Source organism: Colias philodice, chromosome 11 (genome assembly GCF_061535455.1).
Source record: "Colias philodice isolate Cphi_HAF_F1 chromosome 11, ilColPhil1 Martin Lab GWU primary, whole genome shotgun sequence".
Lineage (NCBI taxonomy): Eukaryota > Metazoa > Arthropoda > Insecta > Lepidoptera > Pieridae > Colias > Colias philodice.
In genome coordinates, this window is record NC_143096.1 from 8,870,647 (window position 1) to 8,897,862 (window position 27,216).

General features: G+C 33.5%; 3 protein-coding genes across 3 annotated transcripts in view; 1 reads left to right on the forward strand and 2 right to left on the reverse strand.

Moving 5' to 3' along the window:
* The window catches only part of LOC149484777 (uncharacterized), a 56,104-nt gene extending 35,368 nt beyond the window's left edge, over positions 1-20,736 (reverse strand). Inside the window, exons 1-2 of the mRNA XM_089701095.1 lie at positions 20,584-20,736; positions 20,176-20,303 (exon numbers count right to left, since the gene is read on the reverse strand). Of these exons, the coding sequence (XP_089557221.1) occupies positions 20,176-20,303; positions 20,584-20,671 (216 nt within the window). The 5' untranslated portion in view covers positions 20,672-20,736. The remainder of the gene's footprint in view (positions 1-20,175; positions 20,304-20,583) is intronic.
* LOC149484778 (uncharacterized) lies at positions 617-18,472 on the forward strand. The gene is made up of 10 exons (XM_089701106.1): positions 617-814; positions 14,396-14,511; positions 14,790-14,901; positions 15,331-15,428; positions 15,507-15,617; positions 16,023-16,238; positions 17,184-17,302; positions 17,390-17,486; positions 17,611-17,843; positions 18,201-18,472. Exons 2-10 carry the CDS (start codon positions 14,404-14,406, stop codon positions 18,436-18,438), a joined length of 1,332 nt encoding a protein of 443 aa, XP_089557232.1. The 5' UTR covers positions 617-814; positions 14,396-14,403; the 3' UTR covers positions 18,439-18,472.
* Positions 20,737-24,076: 3,340 nt separating the features above from the next.
* On the reverse strand, positions 24,077-27,165 carry Rheb (Ras homolog enriched in brain). The gene is made up of 5 exons (XM_089701045.1): positions 26,980-27,165; positions 26,828-26,899; positions 26,495-26,702; positions 26,033-26,162; positions 24,077-25,876 (listed from the first exon to the last, which is right to left on the reverse strand). The coding sequence occupies exons 1-5, from the start codon at positions 27,026-27,028 to the stop codon at positions 25,787-25,789; spliced, it is 549 nt and encodes a 182-aa protein (XP_089557171.1). The 5' UTR covers positions 27,029-27,165; the 3' UTR covers positions 24,077-25,786.
* Positions 27,166-27,216: the final 51 nt, after the last annotated feature.

A 27,216-nucleotide genomic window follows, 5' to 3' on the forward strand; every position in this document is an offset into this window, starting at 1 on the left:
AACTGAAAGCAGCAACAGAACTAATATTGATTGAGATGATCGATGGTAATTTGAATACTTATAAGTTACTACAGGGGTCATGACGCAAGCGTGACGAGAGTCAAAATTAATACTCGAGTGCACGAGTACCACCTATACGACATCGTTTCACCGAACCGTGCACAGAGATTTCATATTTTCTCAATTAGCATCTAATCAAGGGAATCATTTAGGACGGGCCGATTTATGGGCGGCTTTCTCACGCTGTTAACATTCAATTTCAGCGTGACAGTCTCGCTTTATGATCGCTACTTGTGCTTGTGTTCTGGCGAGTTCAGTAATTAACAATATCAATGGATGCCGTCGACGTTATTGATCTATTAATTACCATACATGGTTGCGATAAAGATAAGTGTACCTACCTACGGCTAACTAGCCGGATACGAGGACAAATAGATTTTAATTTAGTATTTAGTGCTCAAACCGTAAAACACCTCATATTCTCGAATTTCACTGCTTTCCACGACAGTTAACAAGTGAAAGCTCATAAAACAGACATGGGAAACCACTGAAAATGTTATTGAGGAAGGCTTCAGTGTGCGGCGGGGAGGTGCGCGTACGCACGGGGCGTGGTCAGCCGGCTCGGCGCGACAAGCACACTCGTCGTGGATGCTGCGACGGCCGCACCTGTCGCGCGACCCTACGCAAGCCGCGACTCCACGCGCGATGTTCGCGATCGCAATATTGTGAATCGTATTGTTGTGTGTGTTTGTGACAGTGACCGCATAGTAGCCCCGGGGACACTCCGTGTATGCAGCCCGCTAACGAACCCTAGGTTGGTATGATTTCATTATAATCACCTTATCAGAAGACAGCACGTTTTGATAACGCGATATCCTTAGCAACCTCTTTAAAATATTTACGCAAACGTGCGCACAATAAAGAGTCGATTAAGTATATCAGAAATTTCTATAGCGCTTAAATTATTATCGATTTAATATACATATTTCCTACCTTATTAAATAATAACTATTAAGCGCATACTATTATGTGACTTGTTAAAATAATTCTGACGTTTAGTTATTTAATTAGAATAATATATTATAATGACTCATGTATATGTTAATAGGAGGAAAAAATGGCGCCACTATAATATATTTATAGGTACACATTATTATCATACAGATGTTAAACGTTCGTTTTATGGTTTTAATAATAGCATCATGTAATGCACTTTTGAATATGTAATTAGAGCTGTTAATGTCAATGTAGATTAGAATTAAATGCTTCAAGAATGTTTTAATTATTACAATCTGCATTAAAGTAAAATCTTCGATAACGAATGTTTTTATTTTAAATACAAGTATAAATTACTATTGCTATCAAAATAAATAGATTTGATTGAGCTCTACTGTAGAGCTATGTTAACATAGTTAGATTTTATTTTTTTTTTTTTATTTTTAACACTTTACTATGCTAGTTAATAATAGAAATTACTTAAAACTACAACTTATACCTAGACTATCACAGAGGGCGGCCTTATCACTAAAGAGTGATCTCTTCCAGGCATTCATCAGGATTTTTTCAGCAAATTAAAAAAATTTGTACAGTTCTAACTTTTTATCAAGATAAATCTATAATTTTCAGTACATAATTAGTTTATACAAGTATGTATACTTAGTAAGAAGAATTAAAACTTAATTTTCTACCTGATTATTTAATGTTTCTATGAAAACTAGTATATTAAGTGAAAGCATTAAATAAAACATTCAATAATTATATAAAAAATTGTCTCAATACATTTATTCTAAAATAAGTTTAAAGCGTCCATTGCAAAACAAGTCATTATCTTTAATAGAAACCTAAATTATGAAAAACCTTATAATGCCATGTCATAAATAAAGTTAAATATAACCCGTCAGCTTTTAAATGAATAAATTAATGTAGTTCACAAAGCATACAAATGCGAAGTAAGAACATAAATCATAATATTGACCGGTTTGCAAACTTTAACTACCGAAGCGTCTCCGAGCAGATATCGTAATCATCAGTTTGCTATATTGTAGATACGGCATTTAAACGTAGAAAGGAAATGCATCTTAATCAGATCTTCGTTTATGCTCCATAATATACGTGTTCATATTTATTTATGTACCCAGCCGAGATCTTTATCACGCTCATACAATTTTATAGCGATATAACTATATATTTTACACATAAAAACTTTAATGCAATATAAAACGAAAGCGACACTTTAAGAAGGTTAGATTCATCCGCATTGAAACATAATATATTTTAATAGAAACAGCAAGATTTACGGATAGAATTATAGCGGGAATTGCCAAGTACAGCGATTACGGGTTAATAAATCGTAAATAGCTACCACAGGGCTACCTCGTTTCGCAGCTTCATAATAGCGCTGAAGCGTGGGAGAAGGTGGATAGCCTGATGGCCAATATTCATTTACTCACATTACTATACTGTAAAGACTATTTTGCTTTGTCTCCATTTAACGCTAATTGATATTATAATGAAGGGATTCGTATAATTACACTTCCGCTGCTCGTGATTTCATCCTCATCCCCGCGAAACCTGTTCTTGGAAATTTGACCAGTTCCACGTTGCAAAAAATGACAAAGAATTGATTGTGTGTCTTTGTGTCGATTTCTGACTCACAGATTTCCAACCTATTTATTATAATTTTATTACTTCTTATTACAGTTATACTACTTCTGATTACAAACTTAACACTTTCCTAACGTACGTTTTCCTGTGATTCCATCAGAGTTTAAATTACCAACATCATCTGCAATAAATTTTACTGCGTATGAACAAATTCTCAACACTCATAAAATTATGTCATTACAAGAACCAATAGAGCTTTCGAAGAAAACGAAACTGCAGCGGTGCCCTTGAAAGTCGAATTGAGTAATTTAGTATTCACACGACATCTTTCGCGTGTTGACATCGCAACCAATTAGCTGGGTCCACACCGGCCGATCCAGTGATCCCGCGATCCGCGATCCAGGATCGCGGAGCATGGATCATGGATCATGTTAGGCCGATCCACTTTAAAAACTTGCGATCCAAAATATGCGCTCCAAGTGATCCTAAGGCGATCCGTGATTTAGCCAGTCTAACTCTTGTACGATATGGAGTCACACGTACTTGCCGTTGCAGCAGTAACTTTTATTATACTGAAATGTTTGCGCAAAAAATCAAAAAAAAGAAATCGACGGTTTTGGGTGAAACAACTTTACAAAAATCGATTGGAATCTGGGACTCAGCTGTACGCAGAGTTAGTTTCAGATGAAGTGGAACACAATTTTGCAAGAATGAATGCTATTCAATTTGAGATATTCGACTTTCTGAGATGTCCATGGTGAGGTGGATCGCGCGATCCAACACAACCGTCCACACCGCGCGCATCACGCAACTGAGGCACCTTTGAAGCGGGTACAAAAACCGCCCGCTAACGGATCGCACGAGGTAGGGATCGCGCGCGGCAAAACGCGTGCATGGATCGCGCGCGGCACGTCCACACCGCCCGCATCTTTGGATCGCGCGCCTGCCGCGCGCGATCGGATCGCGGTGGATCGGCCGGTGTGGACCCAGCTAATCAAATATTTTCCCGTTTCAATTGCAATACGCAATTTCAATTCGAATCGTACACATTGTTCTCGGAATTAATCTCCGCAGCCTGTGGGCAAGCGGCCATAATCAATTACATCTCGAAGCTGGCCCGGGAACAAGCCTCACTTCCCATAAACGATCTAAGTTCCATATCAAATGCTTAGCCGTAATGGCACACAGTCGAGTACTGTTCTCGCACGGAATATTCAACATGTCTTACTGCGAATAACTACAAATGACTTGCGCACTCGGAAAATAGAGAATGAAGAAGAACCTATCTTGAGCTGCTATTACATCACGATTTGAATAGATATCATATAGCAATAAAAACAATGAACATACAAATTCCATATAGTTATAAGGTTTGAACATTACTGTTAAATCAAGCAACTCATACTATTTTTTATCAAGCCATTTCGTGCTACGGAACAATTACGTAAACCTACAAAAAACAAGCTATTTGTACCACGTAACAAAACATAATTAGTGTAGACAATTGGAACATTCTCGGGGGGTTGTTATTAATTTGGGTGGTATGCATATCAAGGTAGACAAACATGCAACAAGTGGTCCCTGGTGGCTCCCGCGTGTCAAGTGCGTTGTATTTGCCCCTCACAAACACCGCTCCCGACACGTCTTCCGAAACTCAAATATTATTTCCACATAACTGCATAAAAACAAATACCGTATACGAATCGTATTTTATTAAACGCATATATCTCGAAATGTTACTGATATCTCTACGATGTTTGCTAGGAAGCGAGAACACGTATCTAGTGTAATAAAAATAAATTGTTATTAGGGTTCCGTAAAGATATCTGTATGATGAAAAAATAATAATTCTATAGATACAGAGATGCATAGAGTACACAAGATAAATATAGCATAGTAGTATAACGCGCAACTAGACCACCTTATCACTGTAGGGCAATCTTGTCAAGGGAACCTTAAGGTATCAAAGAAAAGAAAATTTATAATAGATGTTGATAAAACATCAAAGAACGAAATTTATACTTTCAGAATTTTTAAAAGATATTTAATGGCTTTTATGATATAAAATTTTCAATTAAATAGGGTACTTAATGTGTGACACAAAATCCTATATAGATTTATTGCTGTGCTATTACGTCCCCACAAACATTAAGCGGTTTATTTTAATTAAGATAGATATATTGAATGGCGTGGTGTAATCACTGTGGATGTACGATTGACAAATACAAGCTGTGAGATTTATTCAAACAACTTGAAGCATAGATGAGCCGCTCTTGCCATTTAATTATACATAACAGCAGCCATTAAATACGGCAATAATTTCAATATTCTATTAAATATGTTGAATCTGTACATTCTCAAATGGATAATATTAAAAGAAATACATAACTTAATGAAATAATTGATAATTTAATACACAATTAAAATCGTGTCAATCATTGTGATATATAATTTTTGCCCTTATTCAAAAAAGATAAACGCATCCTATCCTTATAAATATAATGAAAAAATAGAGTATTTTAAACGTGTACGAAGAATAAATATCCTTATTAAAAATACTTAGGTAAATTGTCTTTAGGTTTTTGGTCATAGAAAGCACAGAAAAACGTTTGTTATTTTATCATCGAATAAATTTTTTTCAACACAATATAAAAAAAATATTTTAATATTGTGCAGAGTATTTTGATGATATACTTAGTTACTATACCCAATATTTGTGTAAAAATGCAACATTGTTATCTTAACCTCCATATACTATACTCTGTATCAATTGTGAAGCAAGAGAAAGTACTAGAACTCATATTTCATCAACTGATCTGAACCTTACCAGAAGTAGTAGGTAATGCTATGTATAATATGAGATTATTTATTCAAATTAATCACACGACCGAGGCGTAGTACGGTTAAAATATGAATATATTAACAAAATCCTTGACAAGCCATCGATCGCTAACAACATTCATAAAAGATTTCCTTTCTGTTTACATAAAATATATTAAACATCATGTGGCTTAACTGTACATTATAGGAAAATTATATTACAGTTAAATTTATCCGTCAATATTACAGTTACACCATTATTTGGTTAAAATAGCTATGCCTAAATTAAGAAGTCAATAATGGACTGTGCTAATATTATTAAAATATTCAACGGCAACATTTAACAGATCATAAAACCTCATTTTCACTTACATCTCCATATACGTTTTAGGATACAACATAAATCATTGAGATAACATTTATTTATTTGCTGATTTGTTTTTTTTTAACTCTAAAGTAAATACGAAGATTAGTTAGATATATCGATTTAAACGAGAAGGATCGCCAAGAATTGTAGTGACCAGACATAGTCATCATCATGCAAATGTTGAAATTAAGATAATGTCGCCACGGAGCCGGTTTGCGAGCATTCGTTATATTATTATGTATACTTTATCGAGGTACGTACGATTTCTATGAATTCCCATACAGCTGTAAATCAGCACTACATGCGCATTAAAAATGTAAAACAAATTAAACAAACCACGACCCATTAATACGTTGTTAAAATTTTAAGCCTCATGATTCTCGAAAGAATGCATGTTCGTTGAATGGAATTAAATATACGAACAATGCATTCAAAAAGCAAAGAAAGCTAGTCATGTACCGCTCGAAAGTATTTAAACGTTTTTGAGGCCATTGTAAACTTTGGTATTATCTTATTAGGAATATGTTTAAGAGGCATTTTACGAACACAGGACATTAACGACACCATAATTCCAGCCGTTGAACCTGGCTCGAGGTGACCTCTTTGACACGGCTTCCACGAGCCTCCGTGAGTGAAGTATATGATTCAGACTCCTTTCTCAGTTTACATTTTTGTTAGTTATAAAGTAAACAGTGAGATCACGACTGTATTAGGATAAATATCACCAAATTTGCGGCATTATGTTCGCAAGAGAGCGCATCTGTATTCAATAAAATTAAGAGCACGTCAATGTTATACGCGTATTCGCAGTTAAATACCTGTTAAACAAGAATCTTCAAGGCGAAATATTATTGATCTCAACATAAATAATGTCCAATAGTATTTACGACAATATTGTTGGTATGTTTCTATAAAGATTTGCAATTTACATATTTTTCGATAAAACAGGTGTTCCTAATATAAAATTTGATACGTGATATAATGGATATGGCAAGTACGTCGATTGTAAATGTTTTAATCTGATTCAGCATAATTAATGTATCCTATAGTCTAGTCTATAGATATCCATTGACCATGCTCTAGAAACGTCTAACTTTATTCATCTCCCTATTCAAGCAATCTTATGGAGACGTTCTACTTTCACTGTACAATTTATTTCAACAATTTTTTTCAAACACAAAAAGGTTTCTTTCTTCCGAAATTTGTCGTGTCACAGTGCATTATTAGACACTAATTATTAAACTTAAAAAAAAAACACCCAAATATCAAACCTAAGACGATTTAGCAATGTATAGCCAGCAAAAAATGCTTTCAAAATTGAATAACTTAGCAAATCTTATGATACTCGGTAGTTAAGAGATACGCTATTTGCAAATGTTCTCAGCAGGAACACTAAGCCCAAGATTAGAGCGGCTTATATATGCCGTACTGTGATTACACAATTGCATGTGTACGACTAAACGCTGGCTGCAATTCAACTGTTTGTTAATGATAACCGAGCTTTCTACGCATTTATTTATCACCACTTTGTCACAACGCTTCGTACGCACTCGAGAAAGTAAGTGGCGTGATGTGAAATATACGCCGTGAAAAATCCTCAAAACGTTTTTCAAAATTATATAATATGGAGCACACCACCCACACACTTCATAAAAAAAATAATTAAAAAGCTGCAAGCGATCTATCTCGTAACTCGTGCTTCGAAAGAACTTTTTTTTTTAATCCTGACAATAAAAAAATCATTGTTCAAATCAACGAGTTCAAATAATTAATATCCATTATAAATAAATTATTTCTGATAAGTTTCAAAACCAATGCTTCCCCTAAAAAGTGATAGAATTAAAAAGCGATTCATCTTTCCGCGTCGAGTTATTAAGTAGTCAACCAAAGTGAATAACATAATAGTAATGCTGTATAATTTAGCCTGTAATTATTGTGCCTCTAGCGAGATAAAACTGTTTAGTTATATTAGAACTCTATTAAAGCTTCCATAGACCACTTTCTAACACGATCAATTGGATGTTACGTAACAGGTAATGAATGGGATAATTGAGTTAAACATTTGTTCCCTTTATATCATAAGCTGTAAAAAAGAAATTGTGATTTAAAAAATCTTAGGAATAGTTACTCATAAGAATAGAGGCGCTCTTTCTTTTTCTTTCATGTGGCATTACCACTTTTAATTTCTAATCAGTCTTTGCCAATAAATTTCATTGCTGAAAAGGCGCTTAATAAATACCGACCAAGTTTAAACAACGATTTGGTAAGGACAATCACCTATAAAATATATAGAAAACAAAGTAAAAATTTCACGTTTGGATTATGAATCACGTAACCGCATTACTGACTTATCACCATCATGTGTCATCAAAATCGTCAAGTATGACAAAAACTTAAAAGCCTCTGTCCTTTAATAATCTAGAATTGTTTTATTGACATGCTGTAACTGTCGGCTTAAACACAAGAAGAAATGCTGATTACAACAAACCTTTTTTAAAATGTAACACATTTTATGGCGGCTTCCATGCATTTTATGATAATACTTCATAAATATTTTAAGCTGGGCTGAGCTGCTAAAACTTAAGGCCGTAAGTCAGCGTTATTATGATTAGACACGATTTATATTCTGTGTGACCTAGATAAGCGGTGCGTTTATTAGTTATTAGTAATCAACCGAAGTATTGGTCGCAGTGAATTATAGTAAGTGCTAAAATAGTAAGAGGTCATGATTCTGGTGTTACCGGCCAATCCTCGGCCGGTTCGTGCCGCCGCGCCGCGCAGTCTACAGCGCTCATTTAACCCACTTTCATGTACATTATGTACAGAAATACATATATAAAATAAAAATTTGCATTTAATTCATGATTATCATATTATTTAACTAATAGTAAATACTTGCCTATGGTTCTTCAATAAACATTTAGACTACTGTCTGAACAGAACTGTTTCAACTAAACTTTATAACTGAGTAATTTAATTCTCTTCTCATTCTAATTTATAATGAATATCGATTTATAAATTAAAAGTTCAATATGAAGCTGACGCAAGCTCAAAGTTTAAAATCTAAAATAACAATAGGGCGACCAGTGACACGACCTCAGACAAGAAGATAACGAGATCTAGGAGAATTCCAGCTATCTTAATTTATATCAACGTATTTTATGGTCGCTATTGCACGAGTAAACAGGCACAAATTTTGGGCAAGATAAATTTAGAATAAGTTCTTGTTTTGGTAATGTGGGTGTTATTACGCCCCAAACCCATCGTCAGGAGCCAGAGCTCGATGACAGGCTGCAGCCGCGGGCTTTGAAAGTTTTATTAATAAGGGGCTATAACGATTTCTTACGCTGCATTTAATTTGTCCAACGTGAAGTATTGTGATGGGCAACGAATAGATAATATTACATCCTTTTCACGGAGGTCCACGAGATGTAAATATTCCGAGCGGTGAGTCACGTAAATTGCACACATAGCGAAAATTTATAATCAGCTACCCGACGACATTCCACGAACGGGGCGGTGCAGGTAAGCTCCTGTGATTTGTATTCATGATCTAATCACATTTATACGAGTATCGGCAGATTTTATTTTCACATTATTTTAAAATACTTAGTATTGAATTGAAAAATTTATAAATTAAAAACAATAAAAACAACTACACAACAACAAAGTCTGTATTAGAATCCACGCACGAATTAAACAATATATTTTAGAATGAAGTAAGGTTTCTTAGGATTTGTAAGTACAATATTATGTTCTTTAAAAAGGAAATATTAATTTGTAATATCAAACATCTCATCAATTAGTAAGCTTATAACATATATTATTATTCATATCAAAATGTGCTAGGCTGCATTGATATTTTCTATGTGTGGTAAAAGCATTTTATCATCTCTACATAGAAGGCAAAAAAATAGAGTATGTAGCTCATTCTCTCTATAAAATCAAAGAACCACGATGAAATATAAAGTATTTCATCGTCGATAATCTTCAATCTGTTGGTTTTAGGCATATATGCAATATCTGTATTTTACTATGTCGTTCCTCTTAAAAGTATATTTGCATGTCTAATAGACCACAAACTGTTTCACTGACCTCATTCGCGTACGGCCTGAAGCAAGTGTATGTTGAAGTTTAAGGACTAAACGAATGATGTGTGTTAATCTGATATAAATATTTATTGAAATCTGTGACCTCCATAATTTAGAGCTGGGTTGGGTTGGTCCCACAACACACCTAGGTTTGTTTGCATTGTAACATATAATAACAATAACGTCATAAGCTTACGTCATATTATAGAAAATAAATTAGGAATGCAATAGAAATAAATTTAATACGACGAATGATAAAAAGATACTTCGACGTCAAAGAAAAAGATGTTTGGACATGTACCGTTCCTACATTTTAATTATAAAACGGAAGCCGCATGACTCAGCAGGAAAAAAATCCGATTAATTTCAGTCCATATCAGGGCAGGCGATCCTTAAAATGAATTGCATTAAATTGTGGGAACAAGTGGGTATTTTAGACAAAGGACCAGACGGTAACTACGACAGAAGGAAGCTTAGAAATAAACGTGATCTCACTAGGAAGCCGATCTGTACAATAGGGCTGAGAAAGATGTAAAGGCCAACGACTTGAGAAAACAAACACAATATCTCTATTTAGGATTTGAAAATAAGTCATGTTCTTGTTGTTCTGTTTTAAAATTCTGGTCCTAAAATATTTCACTAAGATAAACGTGTCTTGTGGGAAAACAAAGGGATTTTATTCTTGATGGAAGTAGCTACAATAATTAAAATAACCCGTGAAACAAATCAGACTTAACATGAGGAAAAGGAAATTCGAAATGTGATGTAGACATTTTGGGGTTAATGAAGTCTTATTGCATGCGATCGTTCCAGAAAAAGGAAAAGTCTAACACCTGGAAATATGCCCTAGGCGTTTTGGCTACACTCCAGTCCTACTGCACTTTGACAAACGGTCTAAAATTCTATATGTTAGAGACGATTCTATCTACTAAGATCTACTAAGATTCTATATGTTAGTCTATATGTTAGAGACTAGATATAATTAAATTACTGTTTTACATATTGGTATTAGGAATAAATGACAGATATTTAATAACTTAGTTTATAAACATATCAATGCTTATAAACTAAGTTATTAAATATCTGTCATTTATTAAAATAGCTTTCTTATGTTGTTCTAGAAATGCACATGCTGCTATAAAAAGTTTTTAGCCATTTGTTGACCCGTGTTCGTTTGAATTGTTTCCAAAAGGATCAGTTGAAAGAAAACCTGTGTCGCAACTTTTGCTAAGGGCAAGGTTATTGCACTCCCAATTTCTGCATTCCTTTCCCTTTCATTAATGGATACAAGTCGCGTGGTCAATAAGAGACATCCTATTTATTTATGATGAGTTAATGTTGTGAAATTACAAGCTAAATTAACAAATATAGAAGGTAATTTCCATTTAAAAGTACATACATATTAGACATTAGAAATTACTATTTATCAATCAATAATTGATATTTAACAAGTTGTAAGCACGCGGGGCGTTTAAACGCATTTGTTTTCATCGAACCTAATTACTGGTTCGACGTTTAATAATCTATTGTTTGAAGAGCTTCCCGAGTACGATGCCTCCGTAAATCACTTAGTAGACTTTGTAACATCCAACACAATGCTTCATCTTATTTTAAACACGAAACATTCGCATTTTTTTATTTTAAAATACATAACATACGTAAAGGAAAGATTAGGAATTTTCCAGAAACAAAGGTCACTCATTTCAAATAAGCCTACGAGATTTGATATTTCTTTCTCTTCATTGGAGTCGTTATATTTCAAAGAACCTTTTAACGTTTTTAATTAATAGACATGAAATGAAAAAGTTATTAAAACCTTTAGAAATTTATTACAAAATTGGATTCAAGCTTTTAATTAAGGAACCTTCCTATAATAGCGAAAACTAGAACATGAAAAATATAGGAGGAATTAAATATTCAAACACATAGAAACATATTACGAGAACATTAAATAAACAACTGAATGTATCTACTATGTAATTAGCTTTTGATTCCTTTTGAAATAAAAATTTAATAGAATTAATACATGGGAGCTAATAAGTTCTTTGATAGGGTCGCTGCGTGACGAATCAGACCTCTACAACGACAAGTAACGCGTCGAAATACGTGACTACTCACAACCAACACAGCCTTAGTACAAGTAATCTAAACAATTAAATATTTGAGCAACTCATATAAAATGAACTCTTCTGAATAAAATGAAGCATAATCGAATTTGTATTGAACATTATTCGATGACAGGCACCCGATACAAGTTGGGAATAATAACTAGACATAAATAGATACTGGTACAAAACGATCCAATCAGGGACCGTGACTGACGTATACTGGAAGACGGATTATGTAACCACATGAGACCAAGTTAAACTGACGAAAGGTTGACCCCGGCCGCGTGTGGGCGCACTGTGACAGTCCGGATCTTTATGGTAGTTCCACCACATTAGGAGACATCTTTATTTGGAATAGAGTAAATTCTGAATAGGCTGTAGGGAACACGGATGTGCTAGATCTGTTTGATTGAAAGGCCGGACTATAAACAGTGATTAATCAAGTCCAATGTCAACGTCATTAATTCCTTTTCTTTAAGCTATGAAACTTTCCGATCGGGGTTCTACTTTAAAGTAACCTGTATCTTCAGAATGGTTACGGAACAATATATTTGTATGAAAGCTGGAAACGCTAGACCTCGTTGGATAATGGCCAATGTGTATTGCAATAAATATAAGTGTGTTTACTTGCCAATGATGAAAGATTCATAAAACATGTTCAATTCACGCGAATTATTTATCAAAGCCCACACGCCTATCGGTCTTGGAACTGAAGAAGAATGCTAACAAATTGATTTAAATAAGGACGAGATAGCACACCTGTTGTAGCAATAAACAATGCAAATCTGCACGCGTTGAGAATGATTCGCCTAATAGACCGGGAGATACTGACACAAAATTTCGAGTCATTTGTAACAAGGATGGCGGTTCTACAGGGGTCTTAGTACGCAATGACAAAAAGAAAAATGATGGTGTGAACGCTGGTACCGGTGTCTTAGTCGCGTGGGCGTTTGTCGAACTCGTCGGTAAAATAGCGAAAGTCAAACGATTTGTAACACAAAAATTTTAGAATTTACCGATAGCCCATAAAAAAGTAGTAGGCGGTAGTGTCATGCCATACTTTTCCAGTGTGACTTACAGCCCGCCATACCGACGCGAATGTGTTGATTTAAATAAAACAATCATTCAACCATTTGTACCAGGCTAACTTTTGCACAGGTAACTATCGTCGTGCAGCCATTTACGAAAATCGCCATGCCATACTTTTCGGACGATTCCAAATGGTCGCCATACCGCCGAAAATCTGCAAAAAAATTTAATTTCGCCAAACTTTTTGTACCAGTATTGCATTTGGATTTTTGGAGAGTATTTGATAAAATGTGACCATTATTATATTTGCCATACTTCTAGTAGGGGGAAAAAGTGCTGTTATACTTGAAAACTTAATTTATTATTAATTTATATAAGTGAGGATTTCCAACACTTAGATCTTTGAAATTTTGTATTTATATTTGTTGATCCTCAAACTTACAGGAAAAATAAGTGCCATACTGTTACAAATCGTTTGACTTTCGCTATTTTCCGACGAGTTCGACTAACGCCCACGCGACTAAGCCGCCGGTACCAGCGTTCACGCCATCGTTTTTCTTTTTGTCATTGCGTACTAAGACCCCTGTAGAACCGCCATCCTGTTACAAATGACTCGAAATTTTGTGTCAGTATCTCCCGGTCTATAACATTAGTCACGATTCATGACAATTTCTTCCGGTCTGTACATTCACCTGAAGGAGAGGCTAGGAACACTTTGCGTTTAATGCAATTAGTATTTTCACTACTAATAGACAGCTCTTGTAACCAATGGTAACTAATTATAACAGTTATCTCGTTTGTTGAGGCAAAACACGTTTACATTTTCAGAAATACAGCGATTCTGCAACGTATTTAACATTTATATCTACCATTCTTATTACAACTTAAAACAAATCTAAGATCATTAGAGCATATTGTTTAGGTACGGCTTTAACCTTTGTTCTTCAAACGTATTCAATAAGCAAAAGCGAATTAACAAAGGATAATGAGCTACTATAAACAGGAATAATGTTAAGATACAATGCAGAGACAGGAATGAATGGAGCTTTAAATTTCCCTGCCGTATGAATGGACAGTCTTAAAAGTGACGTGTAAACAAATTTCAATTACGTAGGCCAACGGGAAGGCATTTTTCGCTTCGAATTAATTTATCGGGGTTTTGTTTTACGTCCATTCATCATCCTTCATGAGTGTCCATTATATGTTTTTTGCGGAATATTTTTCTGACGTTGATGAATTATGATCTCGCTGACGAAATTCTTTTATTTATTTTCAAAGGAAATGGTAATTTAATTCTTTGTAAGCGACAGACTCCAATTCAAAAACACCGTATTTACGTATGTAGTATGTTAAATAAATAATATATTGTGTTGCAGACGGGGCGATGTTAAGTGCGGCCGTCACGGCGCTCGCGTGCCTCTGCCTGGCGCGCTCCTCGCCGGCCGAGCCGCACTCGTTGCGTGCGTACGCGCTCGCTGCTTACACTCCTAAGGTATTAACGTATTTTCTTTCTTTCTTTCTATTTCGCATTTCATGGATGTCCGACGTAATAAATTTGGTAATTTTAACTATCCTGTATCATTTGAGATATGTCTTTAGATTTTACCCGTATCCAGGTATTTAAGGGCCAAAAATTTTATGAAGACATGTTCTTGAGTTGAGTAATATTCATTACTTTTCTAAAAGTATGCTTCTAAATATCACACACTTCGCTATCGTTATCATATCTTTCGGTATGTGATGAGTAAAATGTTTGCTTGTTTATTACAGGAACTTACTAGTATATTAGCAAACATCGACGAACGGTTACGTATGTTGGACACCATAAGCGCAGTGCAAGTAAAACAAGCGAGGCGACTCGACGTAATACAAGACAAACTGGGTGAGCGCAAATACATAAAGTATACAACAACCTCACATAAATTGCAACGACAGGCTTCAAAGTTCTAACATCACAAGCCTTAGCTCTGACTTATTGGCATGTACAAACGTATGACCGCGCAAATGTAAACAACCATAGACACTTTTTGATGTCCTGACCCAAATCGCACATTTGTGCTGAAACTAACATATTTCTCAATGCAACGATGAGTCACGATAATCTTATTGTGTCATATCCTATTTTAGTGTCTATCCGTAGGTTATGACAACTTTCGCAATATTGTTCCCGTATGTCATTCGCAATTGAACGAATAGGGCCATCAATTAATCAATTACTGGATGGAAGCGAGTATATGAAATTAACTATCTGTTTAAATATTTATGACGTTATTTAGTATAGTGAGTGAATAATAAGCAATAATGCTTTCAGATCGCATGGAAACCACGCTATCGTTAAGGCTAGAAAGAGCACAATTAGCGGCAGAACGGTTAGAACACAGACTCCACATGTTACAAACAAGTGTGCAAGTAAGCTTTCTGACAAATAAATTTATCTTTTATGATAAAACAGGTGAATATTATAATAGGTAAAATATATTTTTTCAGGCCTCAATAAAGGAAAGCAGCGAAAAAATAGAGCGCAGTCAAACAAAAATTGCTGAAATTGCACAAAATATTACCAACCAGATCAGCTCGCATACGCACTATTTAGAAAAGGTAATTGATTTCTAATAAAATACGTTTATATCTAGAAATAAAAAGAATAGTAATTCTAAGTTCTTCTTACCGAGTTCCATAGATCATTTTAGGGAGAAACGAACAAATTTTACATAGTCATTGTGTGTAATAGACTGCCTCCTTGGTACAGTGGTTGACGCATGAGCGTAGAACCGCGGGGTCCTGGGTTCGATTCCCGGTGGAGACGAAGAAAAAAAAATGTCTCGGTCTGGCAGGACACAGAAGGCTGATCACCTACTTGTCTCTAAAGAAAATCGATCAGTGAAACAGATGTATGCATAATGCATCTGCCCCTTACCCCACTTGGGGACACGGGACTTCACACCACACACACTTTTGTGTGTAATGCGAAAACTACGAGCTATATCATATTTATATTTACAGGTGAGCGGTGCATACGCTGACACGTGGCGTCGAAGCCTCCTGTTAGAGTCCCTAATGCGAGATGGCATGGCCCTTGTGAACGTGACCAGGCGGGAGTTAGCTGATGGTCTACGAGCCCTCGCGCGGCGACAAAGAGACGCGCGACTAAACTCCGCAGATTTAGAAGCAGCATTCACAAGGAGACTTAATGATAATACATTTAAAATCGACTTGAAGGTAAGATAAGCAGTGAGAAGTTTTTAAGTCCTTGGCCTTGCCCTATAATACACAATTTTTTTACCATTATAATGGGCAGTAATCGCATTAAACGTTTTTAATTAAAATCTTCATGTTTACTAGTCCTAAAGTATTTGTACACTATAAATTATCTCATTTCAAAATCTACTTTGCGTGTTTACAATTACAATTAATGCGTTGCTATAATGTCTAACTATTCCACGAGTTAAATAGTACCTTCGGATCAAGCCTTGCAAGTAAATAAACGATTACTCAATAAACTAAACAACAACAGCATGACGCTTGCAACATTTTACATTGAACATAAACATGTAGGACTATGAATCCATAATAGAGAATTTAAAATAAGACAGCTACTTGCTCGAGCTTAAAGCTACGAAGGCCAGAGGCACGGCAAGCTGTATTACGAAAGCAATAGAATTGCTCAGTCGAGCGACTTGAACATTTTATATCAGAATGAATAAATTTAGAATAAGTAATAGGCAGATACTAAAGTCAAAACGCTTTAATTTCACAAATATCGTGAGTAAAACATGAGGTATTTGCTTTGAAACTCGATCGAATAATTAGATTGGTAAAGGGCTAAATGAATTAGTTACGTAGTAATAGAAATAGAGTGAATAAATTTACAATAAATACTCAGGTCAAAATGTTCGAATCATGTAAATAAATTCGAGATGCCTGCTTTGAACAAATTACCAAGTTAGGTTTTTGAACTACAATTCGTAAGATGAGATGAGGGAGTCGGGATCAGCGGCAGAATAAATTTTTGTTGCAAATTTATACGATTCTTATTATAGGCTGCATATATGTAATTAAATTACCTACCATCATTTATTAAAACCTATCGGAACTAAATATTATATAATGAGTTATTTTTATATGTATAGTAAAGAATGGTATTTAGGTACTTTTTGTTTTTAGATGCAAGAAGTACTGAACGCACAAAAGAGATTTGTTGACTCCTGCCAGCGGGTTCAACTAGACGATCCCACCCACGTCGCCGACGTTTTAGATAAACTTATAGATTCCTTAATAAATAAGTATGTATATCAATCACCGACCTTTTTATATTATCATGTATTGTATGATAACAAGTTATTTATTATCATTAATTACGACCTTTTCAGGACTGCATCAACATTTCACGAGTTACAAAATATCCAAACCACGATGCGTAATCACGACAACAAAGTTATGAAATTACTCAACAATCGTCCTGTACAGGTGATGCGAAATACGTATTTAAGTATAATTAATATAATAATTGCTATATCTAATAGTTTATTTTTCATTAATTTAATTAATTAAACTATTTTTTAACTGATTATTTCAAACGTATCCTTTTTAGACGGACGCAACATGTAAGCGATTGGAGAGCGTATTCCGAAACGCATCGCAGACAACCTTCAACGAAAAAGAGCTGCAGCAGCTTACAGAAAAGTTCATAGGTCTAACCAATCGCGCTGATGCAGCGCTGCAGCGGTTGGAGGCGCGAATGACAGACAACACGGAGGAGCAGGCTCCCGCGTCTGACGTCACCGCCGCGGCAGACCGATTGTTCCAAAAGCTTCAAGGAATAAAGTATGTGAATATTACAACTATGTTGAAAAATTATGTTCCAAATGAATGGTACTGCAATTCGGCTCGGATATAAGTAAAATACCAATATGATGGCTAATGGCTTGAAAACTATTGTCCCAAACTTATTATTTTCAGAGCTTGATCCATTTCTGTGTTCAAATTCAATTCAAATTCAAAATTAAATAAATTATGGCAAAATAGTTGGAAAATAAATTAACAACTAACATGTCTGCATTTTCATAAACTGAAGTTAGTTACTACAACTTATGATGAGTTATTTTAATTTATTTAGAAAAATGAATAAATCTTGCGAAAAATCCCTAACAAAACTAAACCTATTATCTTTATAAACCACAGAAGTGAAAAGGATTCCGAAGAAAACGACGACTGGGGCGACGACGAACAGGACGCGAGTTACTTCGACGAGAACATGGACAACTTTATGGACGAGGACCAGGAGATTCTCAACAGTTCCGCGGAAAAACCCAAACCAAAGACAACGACAGAGAGCGCAGCCACTCGGCCGCCGCATCGGAGACATCTGCACAAACATCCATATGACCGCGGCCCTACTTGGAACAGTCCAGAACCATAATTATAAGTTTGTGATATAAAATCTTTATGCCATATTGATCATTGTTTTATTTCCACCTTTTTATATAATATGATGTTACAAATTCTATGAGAAAGATTTTTTTTATCAGTTGAAGTTAGTACGACTTCATCAATATACATATTTCCTCAAAAATATATTTATGGGCATGAAATTATGAATATGATAAATTGACAATAACACAAATGATATAATTTGTTAGCATGCTATGGAATAAATTAAATTAACCAAAAACTTCATCCATACTAATATTATAAATGCGAAAGTAACTCTGTCTGTCTGTCTGTTACTCAATCACGCCTTAACTACTGAACCAATTTGCATGAAATTTGGTATAGAGATATTTTGATACCCGAGAAAGGACATAGGATAGGTTTTATCCCCAAAATCCTACGGGAACGGTTTTTTCTTAGAAAACGCGGGCGAAGCCGTGGGCGGAAAGCTAGTTTACTAAAAAAATTATTTTTTCAAGGATTTTTGACTTCTTTCAAGGATTTTAGAATATTATCCATATTCTAAAATCCTTGAAATAAGAGATCATATTCATTAGATGAGATTATAATAAAATCAAAAAGAAAGAAATTTCATATTTGTATAATACTAAGACTTATTTTTTATTAGATTTTGATCTGAATTTTTATTTTCTAATGTTCCCCTATGAATTTTAATTAGGTATATAAAACCATCATTTTTTATAACAGCATTTTATCATTAAAGGAATCATGGTATTTAATAGAATTTTATAAATAAACTAGTGGTCCGCCCCGGCTTCGCCCGTGGTACCTACATGTTAAAACTAACCTATCTCTCAAGTTGGATCAAACTGCACATGGTGTGCAAATTTTATTATAATCGGTTAAGTGGTTTAGGAGTCCATTGAGGACAAACATTGTGACACGAGATTTATAAATATTAAGATATATTCTAACACAAAACAAAATATTGATTGAAATGAAATGAAGGAAGTAGTGTAGGAGTAGTGAATTGTAGGAAGGTTTAAATATAATTATTTGGCTCTCATAACAGGCAACAGCTGTCCAGGACTTAAAATAATTTATTCATTACCTAGTTTTACTCACAGCAATACTAAATATTGTAACACTTCTATAATGTTTAAACTTACAACTAACTATAGTTCAGTACTTCATAATATACTTTCAGTACACATAACTGTTTCAAGTAAGGTTAAATTATGACTTAGAGATTGTCTAATCTAAAAATGAACGCCCCTCCACTGTGTTTACGCTCACATTCAAAGTACGTGTATAGACGCAATACACACAAATTGGTCTGCCTCATTGGTCGTTCAGTCCTCCAGTCCTGTCCATGCCCGAACGACAGGACCAGTTGGCCAACTAGTGCATAAATGACGCGATGCACGACAGAACGGACATGTCATTCCGTACATAGCGCACTCTCCCCGCCATACAATGCTAGGCACCTGAACTGATCGCCCGATTAGTTGACAAATCAGTGCGCGAAAGTCAAAGTTTGCAGTAGAATCGCCGCGTGCACACATATAAAAGTTGTTCAATAATTATTTGTCCTCACACATTGAAACAATTAAGTTTAGTGGAAGGGCGTTCATTTTTAGATTAGACAATCTATACCTATTTATATGACATAGGCATAATATCCTTGTTTCAATATCAATTGTAAAATAATATGCAAAAATGTTTAAACATATTACGAAACAAGACAGTAACCTGAAACACCTACCTCAAGTTTAGCACTATGTTGGAATATTGTTAAGGCTTTGTGTGTGAGCTGGGCAAAACATGAGCTAAGTGTTGCTATTTTCTGTCGTGCTGAAAACACTGCCTCTGGCTCCTCCGTTTCCAGTTCCACTGTAAAACATAACAATTTCATTTCGTTTATTGATTATAGTCAATGACCTAACCGCTCATTTGTTGTTTACGTAATGTGTGTAAAATCCTAACGGTAGTGTATAAGACAAGTTTAGACAGAAGTTTTAATGAATAAAAAAAAAATAAGCGAAAAGGAAAGGAAATTAGAGGAATTATGTTGTAAGTTGGTTCACAAACGAAGCTGTGTTTCTTGTGAAAATGTACTTGACAGATTAAAGCTAAGTAGAGAAAATTATGACAATATATAAAAGATGCTTACCTAATGATGTATCTAATCCAACACATGCTTTATCGAATTCTTTTTCCAATATATCTAACCACCGAAAACCAACCCCTGTCGTCGCCATCTTCACAATAAACTTGTTGTTGACAACAATAAAATGTCAAAGTGACAGTCATCTTCGTTCAAAAATATTTTTTAATTCATAATATTATCATAGTATTACAATATTTCCTATAATATTGTAATACTGTGATATTATAATATACACACAATATTGTATGTTTAATAGGAACATGCATGATTTTTTTTATCCGATAGTTTTGTATTTGACAACATTTTGTATAGGGGAGAAAAGTTTCGCAGCCAAAAAGTAATTAAAAGTAGTTATATAATTTATTTTTGTAAAAAACCCAACTCAAATCGACAATTCAAACGACGCGGCCATTTGGCGCGCTTCGTGTGACGTCACAGTTCATGACAACAAACAAATCAAGTCAAGAAAATACAAGTTTTAGAAATTTCTTTGATTCAATATCGTTATTCGTTTCTTATAATCCATACTATCCATACTAATATTATAAATGCGAAAGTAACTCTGTCTGTCTGTCTGTTACTCAATCACGCCTAAACTACTGAACCAATATTCATGAAATTTGGTATGGAGATATTTTGATACCCAAGAAAGGACATAGGCTACTTTTTATATCGGGAAAATGACACAATCCCGGAAATCCCACGGGAACGGGAACTATGCGGGTTTTCTTTGACTGCGCGGGCGAAGCCGCGGGCGGAAACCTAGTTGTTAATAAATCGTTATGGAATCAATGATATTATATATACAAACAAGAGGTAGATACGCCACCAACCCAGACTAAGTTGCCTGTGCCAAAATTCACAAGAAACATCATAAATAGTTTACTCGGAGCATTTTCTCATTTACAATTAAAAGCAAGTAGATTACTTTATGGCTCCTTTGGGCTTTGTTAGTGTAGTTGTAGTAAAAAGCTGTTTTTTTATGAATGTTAACAAAGAATTTAAATTATATTATTAAAAAAACGAAAGCGTTTACCGTGGCGCACGCGCAAGTCAAAATATTAAATTAGGTAGGTACCTACCATTGAGATATACATATGGAGACGACACCGCCTACATCACTTATGTTCCGTTCAACATACGCCATATGGCGTTCACGCCATGTGGCGCACGCTCATTTTTTATTTGTTTTAAAGTGAAACGCATCAAATATGCCTTCGTGTGTTACGATATTGCACAAATAATACGGAAAAGTGCAAAGGAATAACTTTCATCGGTAAGTACCTACCTAACTAGATAATAATTTTTAAAACTTAGAGCAAAAAAATGGCGCACAGATTTTGTTCGTGGTGTCTCCTCCATACGTAGTAATATTATCTCAATGGTACCTACTAAGTGCTTTTTTCAAGTATGCGTAAATAAAACAATCTTATTTTGTAATGCACATAACCCAGTGACGACTTTATTGACAAATAATTTTACTTACAGCCACTCTTTTAAGTTATATTATAAAAGAAATAACGTTGCAATGTGAATGACATTGCAACGTTATTTCTTTTATAATTGTAATTAATACAAAACAAAACATCTCTCATGCTCATGGAAACAAACCACTTGAAAAAATTTAATATTTTTGCTTTTATGGTAACGCACAAGAGTAGATTCAGAACTTTTCGATGAACAAGATTGAGTCATATTTTATCCTATTTTTTAAATTAGGAGATAGCGATTAGCGACATAGGTAAGTAGAGTCTAACGACCACGCGAATGATAAACTCAGATCAACTAAAAAGTTTTTTATTTGATCGTATATTTAGTTTATCTGAGATAACAAATTAGGAAAATACCTACAAAATAATTGAGGAGTAAGGTGTGTGGAAATGTTCTAAATCCACCTTTGTAAGTCATAACCTTATTTATTATTATACGACGCCATACATCTATTGATTTTCCAAAAAAAAGGATATAAAAAAGAATCGTGATCTTCCTCCTGTTTTAGCAGTACGTACGAATTTTAATTTTTTAATTTCAGCAGTAAGTCTTAACATACATAATTGAGTCTTACATAATTGAGGCTCACCAGCGCCATCTAACTCGATAGGAATTTCTAATAAGCACACGCTTCACTTTTCCACAATATTTATTGACTTGACTTGCTGAAATTTTAAATTTATTATTTGTGCCATTTACTTTAATTGCTTTAAATAAAAATATTTACATAATTACATTCTATGCTAAAGCCGATCACGCAATATTCATACAAACTATATTACCTAGAAATAAGTCCTTTTTCTACATTGATTGATTCTAGCATAACGCAGAACACTACGTTAAAATTATTAACTGTGTAAATTACAATTATAATTTTAATTCTATTATTAATAAAACATTTATGTATTTTAAACCCATTTATCATATTTCATTTGCCAGTTTTCTTATAACAAAACAGTATCACAAAATACAATTTTTTTTTAGAAACTGTAAAATGTAAATATAATATCTGGTAATAGGCCATTATGTGTTAATTAAATATTTTTGCAGTACTCGTACATCCATAGATTTCATAAGAAATGATTTTCAGAATTTCAGATGTCTAGGACCTCAAGAATGCTATGTTTTGTTTACATAATATATTATCAATTGATAATGTGGAGGCATTTATTTTGCTCCACTTCATCAAAAAATATCATATTTCAACTTAAATTAAGTTGGAAAACCTTCTCCTGATGAATGAATTTTTCTATGGAATTACACTACATGATAATGTTAACACCCGTTTTAACAACAATAATATGCCATACATTATCTCAATATACAATATCTCAATGCTTTACCCAATGCATTTTAAGTTATTATTAAATCCGTCAGAGGAACATTAAGTAAAATAATTCGAGTTTTAAAATTATTTTCAATGTACTTAAAAATTTTAACATTATCTTCAAGAAAGTATGCATAATTACTGAAAAATCTCAACTAATGTATATTGACCAAAAACTGCTGTACAAAAAGATTCCACAAATCCACAATATCTTGTGCTATTTTTTCATCATTATTAAGAATTTCATTTTTACATTTGAATGGCCCTATATTTTTCCTGTGCGCGTTTTGCACACAAAATACGAGACTTAAAAATTACGTACAACGTGCGTACAACAGTGTTTAATGTATCCTGTCAACTGTCAAGGATCTATCATAAGGAGTAAAAAATTAGATATACATTGAAAATCTCTATTGGGAGTGCACTCATGTATTTTAAAAATGTAGGTATGTTAGATTTAATATCCCTTTTTAAAATATGAATGTAAACTTTTGAAGCTGCACAGGCAACCATTAAGTAAAAAATACATTAGGTACCTATTACCATGCCTATTACCATTATATTGTAGTGCCATATTTCGATGGAATTGTAGTTTAATTTCAATAGAAACAGTAACAACATAATTGAATTAAAAAAAGTATTTAAAAAATGTATGTTAGATTTAATATCCCTTTTTAAAATATGAATGTAAACTTTTGAAGCTGCACAGGCAACCATTGAGTAAAAAATACATTACCTATTACCATTATATTGTAGTGCCATATTTCGATGGAATTGTAGTTTAATTTCAATAGAAACAGTAACAACATAATAATTGAATAAAGCATGGGTATAAATGTGACATAAAAATCCAGAATGATCAGTTACAGATCATTTCTATACACATTATTTTTAAAAGCCGACACAGAAAGCTATTAACACTATGAAATGAATAACCTTATGATATAATATACAAAGTAAGTCGAAAGAGATATCCAACTGAATTATGGTGGTTGGATTAAAAACTCATACCTTACAATTATGATAGTATGGGTTTCATGTATGCTAACTTCACTAAATGCAATCAAACATACCCTCGTAATGTAAACTATATTCATTGATCAAATTCTTTACCAAATCAGTAGTGAGTACATATAACTAAGGTCAAAATACAACTATATTTATATTTATACCAACAGCTTTTCAATTGTAAATAAATCTGGATTTAGTCATAACATAAAAAAAATATTTATATTTCTTATCAGTGTAGTTCTCTCTCAAGCTTGGCCTATGACATACAGATTATGATTAAAATTTAAAAACTTAAGTCGCACTTTAATATCTTTGCTAACAAAATCTATTATACACACTTAAATCTAATTGGATACAAATAAATATTTTATATGCTTATAACAATAGAAAATACCACATAAAAACAAATTAATTTGTCATTTTTTTGAACTATTTTTGGTTTCACCATGTTTTTTTTTATTATTCTATGCTTGCTTGTAAAATAATGGATCAACAAAGCTAATGTATAAGTTGAATATAAAAAATTATGAAGGTTATTTTCTAGACTGATAATTTAACTTTTTTAATCATATTTTAATAGAAATTGAGTAATTATTAACATTGCGCTCATCTACACCTGCCTAATTCTGATATCCGAATATTCAAGAATTACAACAGTGATACAAAGTTTAGGGACACAAAATTGTGTTTAAGTGGGTGGTGCTGGGTGGACATTTTATCACAAATTGAACAATAAGGCTGTGAAATAATACACATGTTCAAAACTTATACAATAGTAAATTATAAGGGTGAGTTCATCATCTCACACCTATTTACTTTTTGATGAAAATATACATTAAAACTGTTAATGAGACTATATTCAAGTGATGAAACTGCCCCTTGAAGTCATCAAGAGATTTTGCATTATATTTATGAAACAAAAAAACTGAAATGTTACAAGTTATAACATTAGTTAGTGCTCTTCGCTCTTAACTATTTTAAATGACAATTGAGGCTTCTTATACGAAATATTCTCAATATTGGAAATACTGTTAAGTGGAATTTGTTACACATATTTAGAATAGAAGCTGAAACAACAAACAAAAGCACTGAAATTGGCAACTTATTGAATATTGCATTACTATTTCAATTTTCAACTGTCTTTCTTTAAGATCTCTTTATACTAACTGATTGTATATTTGTGTACATACCAGTCACCTAGCCACATACGGTACTTACTACTTAACTCTGAAATTTATTGATAAGAGGAAACTTTAAACAGTTTATATCCATTACATACAAGTGAACACAACATAACTTAATTGCTAAATATAATAGCTACTGTTACAGGTGTGCACGAAAATATAATCACATTAAGCACTTTGATTGTGTCCTTTCTTAACAAATAGTACATCCACTTTTTTCTGGCATGTGCCCATCTGATCTCTCTATTTCAGAGAGCATTGCATGGAACATATCTGTAACAGACTGGAAGGAATAATCGCAGATTAATATTTAAAATACTAACATTTTTGAGTTAATATTTAATAAATTCAAATTAAAGTAAGCATGCAACTATTTGTAGATTTTAATGAAAACAGTCATGAAATAAATTTAAATAACAAACACAATAGAAGCTTTTACCTCATTCCGTTTAGCACTGGTTTCTACAAACGCAGCATTCCACTTTTCAGCCAATCTCTTTCCTTCCTCTGTACTGATTTTTCTTTCTAAATGGAGGTCTGTTTTATTTCCAACTAACACTATGGGAACACTGAAACCATTCATAATAGCATCCTTAGTGAAAGAACTAAAAGTATTTGACATAAATGAGAACATAGTTTTGTATAAATAAAATGAAACTGATGATTAAACAGCAGCTGCATTTAGCTTTTATTTATGACTCAACTTTTATTTTTTTTCACCTTCTTTTTAACTGTTTTTATACAAATAAAACTAAAAATCAAATGTGATATTTGCTCGCTAAACAAAAAATGTTTAAAAGAATTTTTTATTTTTTATAATTGTATGATAGTTGACAGTACTGATAATGGTAAAAATAAACATCCAGTGTTATAAGTAAATATAATTAAAATTAATACTCACTGTATTTTTCCAACCATGTCTAATAATTTGTCATATATTATTTGAACAATTTGAAAGCTTTTACTTGATGTGATAGAATATACTAAAACATAGCCATGAAAATCCATACTGTATTGAAGAGGAAATATACTATACTCATCCTGACCAGCTGTATCCACTAACTTTACTTCATACTCTGTTGAATTTAACCGGATGAACTTTGTAAAAGCTAAAAAAAATCAACAAATTAATCGCAATAAGAATTGTAACATATTCTAAGGTTAACTAATTTGTAGTTCTAACAAAGAAGTGAGTATATTATTCTTCTGTATAATGAACAATAATATTACTTACTGTTTTCAATAGTTGGATCATACGAATCTACAAATTGGCCTTCAACAAACTGTATAATAAGAGAAGATTTTCCTGCAAATGTGTTTTTAAAAATTATAACGTCATAATAAAAATATAAACTTAAAAATAATAGGTTGATTCCAGGCCATTACCAACAGATCTGTAGCCCATCATTGCAATTTTCCTTTGCTTCGACGGCATTTTAGTGGATAGATTTTACAATGACCTTTAATTTAATATAATACAATTTTTCTTCCACAAAAGTTCACAAAATATCAGAACTGTCAATTATTGGGCAAAAGCAATTTACTCATGAAACATCAAAGTTCAAAACTCCATCAGAAATATCAATACTGGAAGTACAGATCAAATAAACTAAAACTTGTCCT

Bases quoted from the DNA above. Each gene is read 5' to 3' on its own strand.
- LOC149484778 (XM_089701106.1), top strand. From the start codon at position 14,404: ATGTTAAGTGCGGCCGTCACGGCGCTCGCGTGCCTCTGCCTGGCGCGC. The intron at 14,902-15,330 runs GTGAGCGCAAAT...TAATGCTTTCAG, and splicing joins CGTAATACAAGACAAACTGG to ATCGCATGGAAACCACGCTA. The intron at 17,487-17,610 runs GTGATGCGAAAT...TATCCTTTTTAG, and splicing joins TCAACAATCGTCCTGTACAG to ACGGACGCAACATGTAAGCG.
- Rheb (XM_089701045.1), bottom strand. From the start codon at position 27,028: ATGCCGTCGAAGCAAAGGAAAATTGCAATGATGGGCTACAGATCTGTT. The intron at 26,703-26,827 runs GTAAGTAATATT...GATTTTTTTTAG, and splicing joins TGATCCAACTATTGAAAACA to CTTTTACAAAGTTCATCCGG. The intron at 26,163-26,494 runs GTGAGTATTAAT...GAATGGTTTCAG, and splicing joins GACATGGTTGGAAAAATACA to TGTTCCCATAGTGTTAGTTG.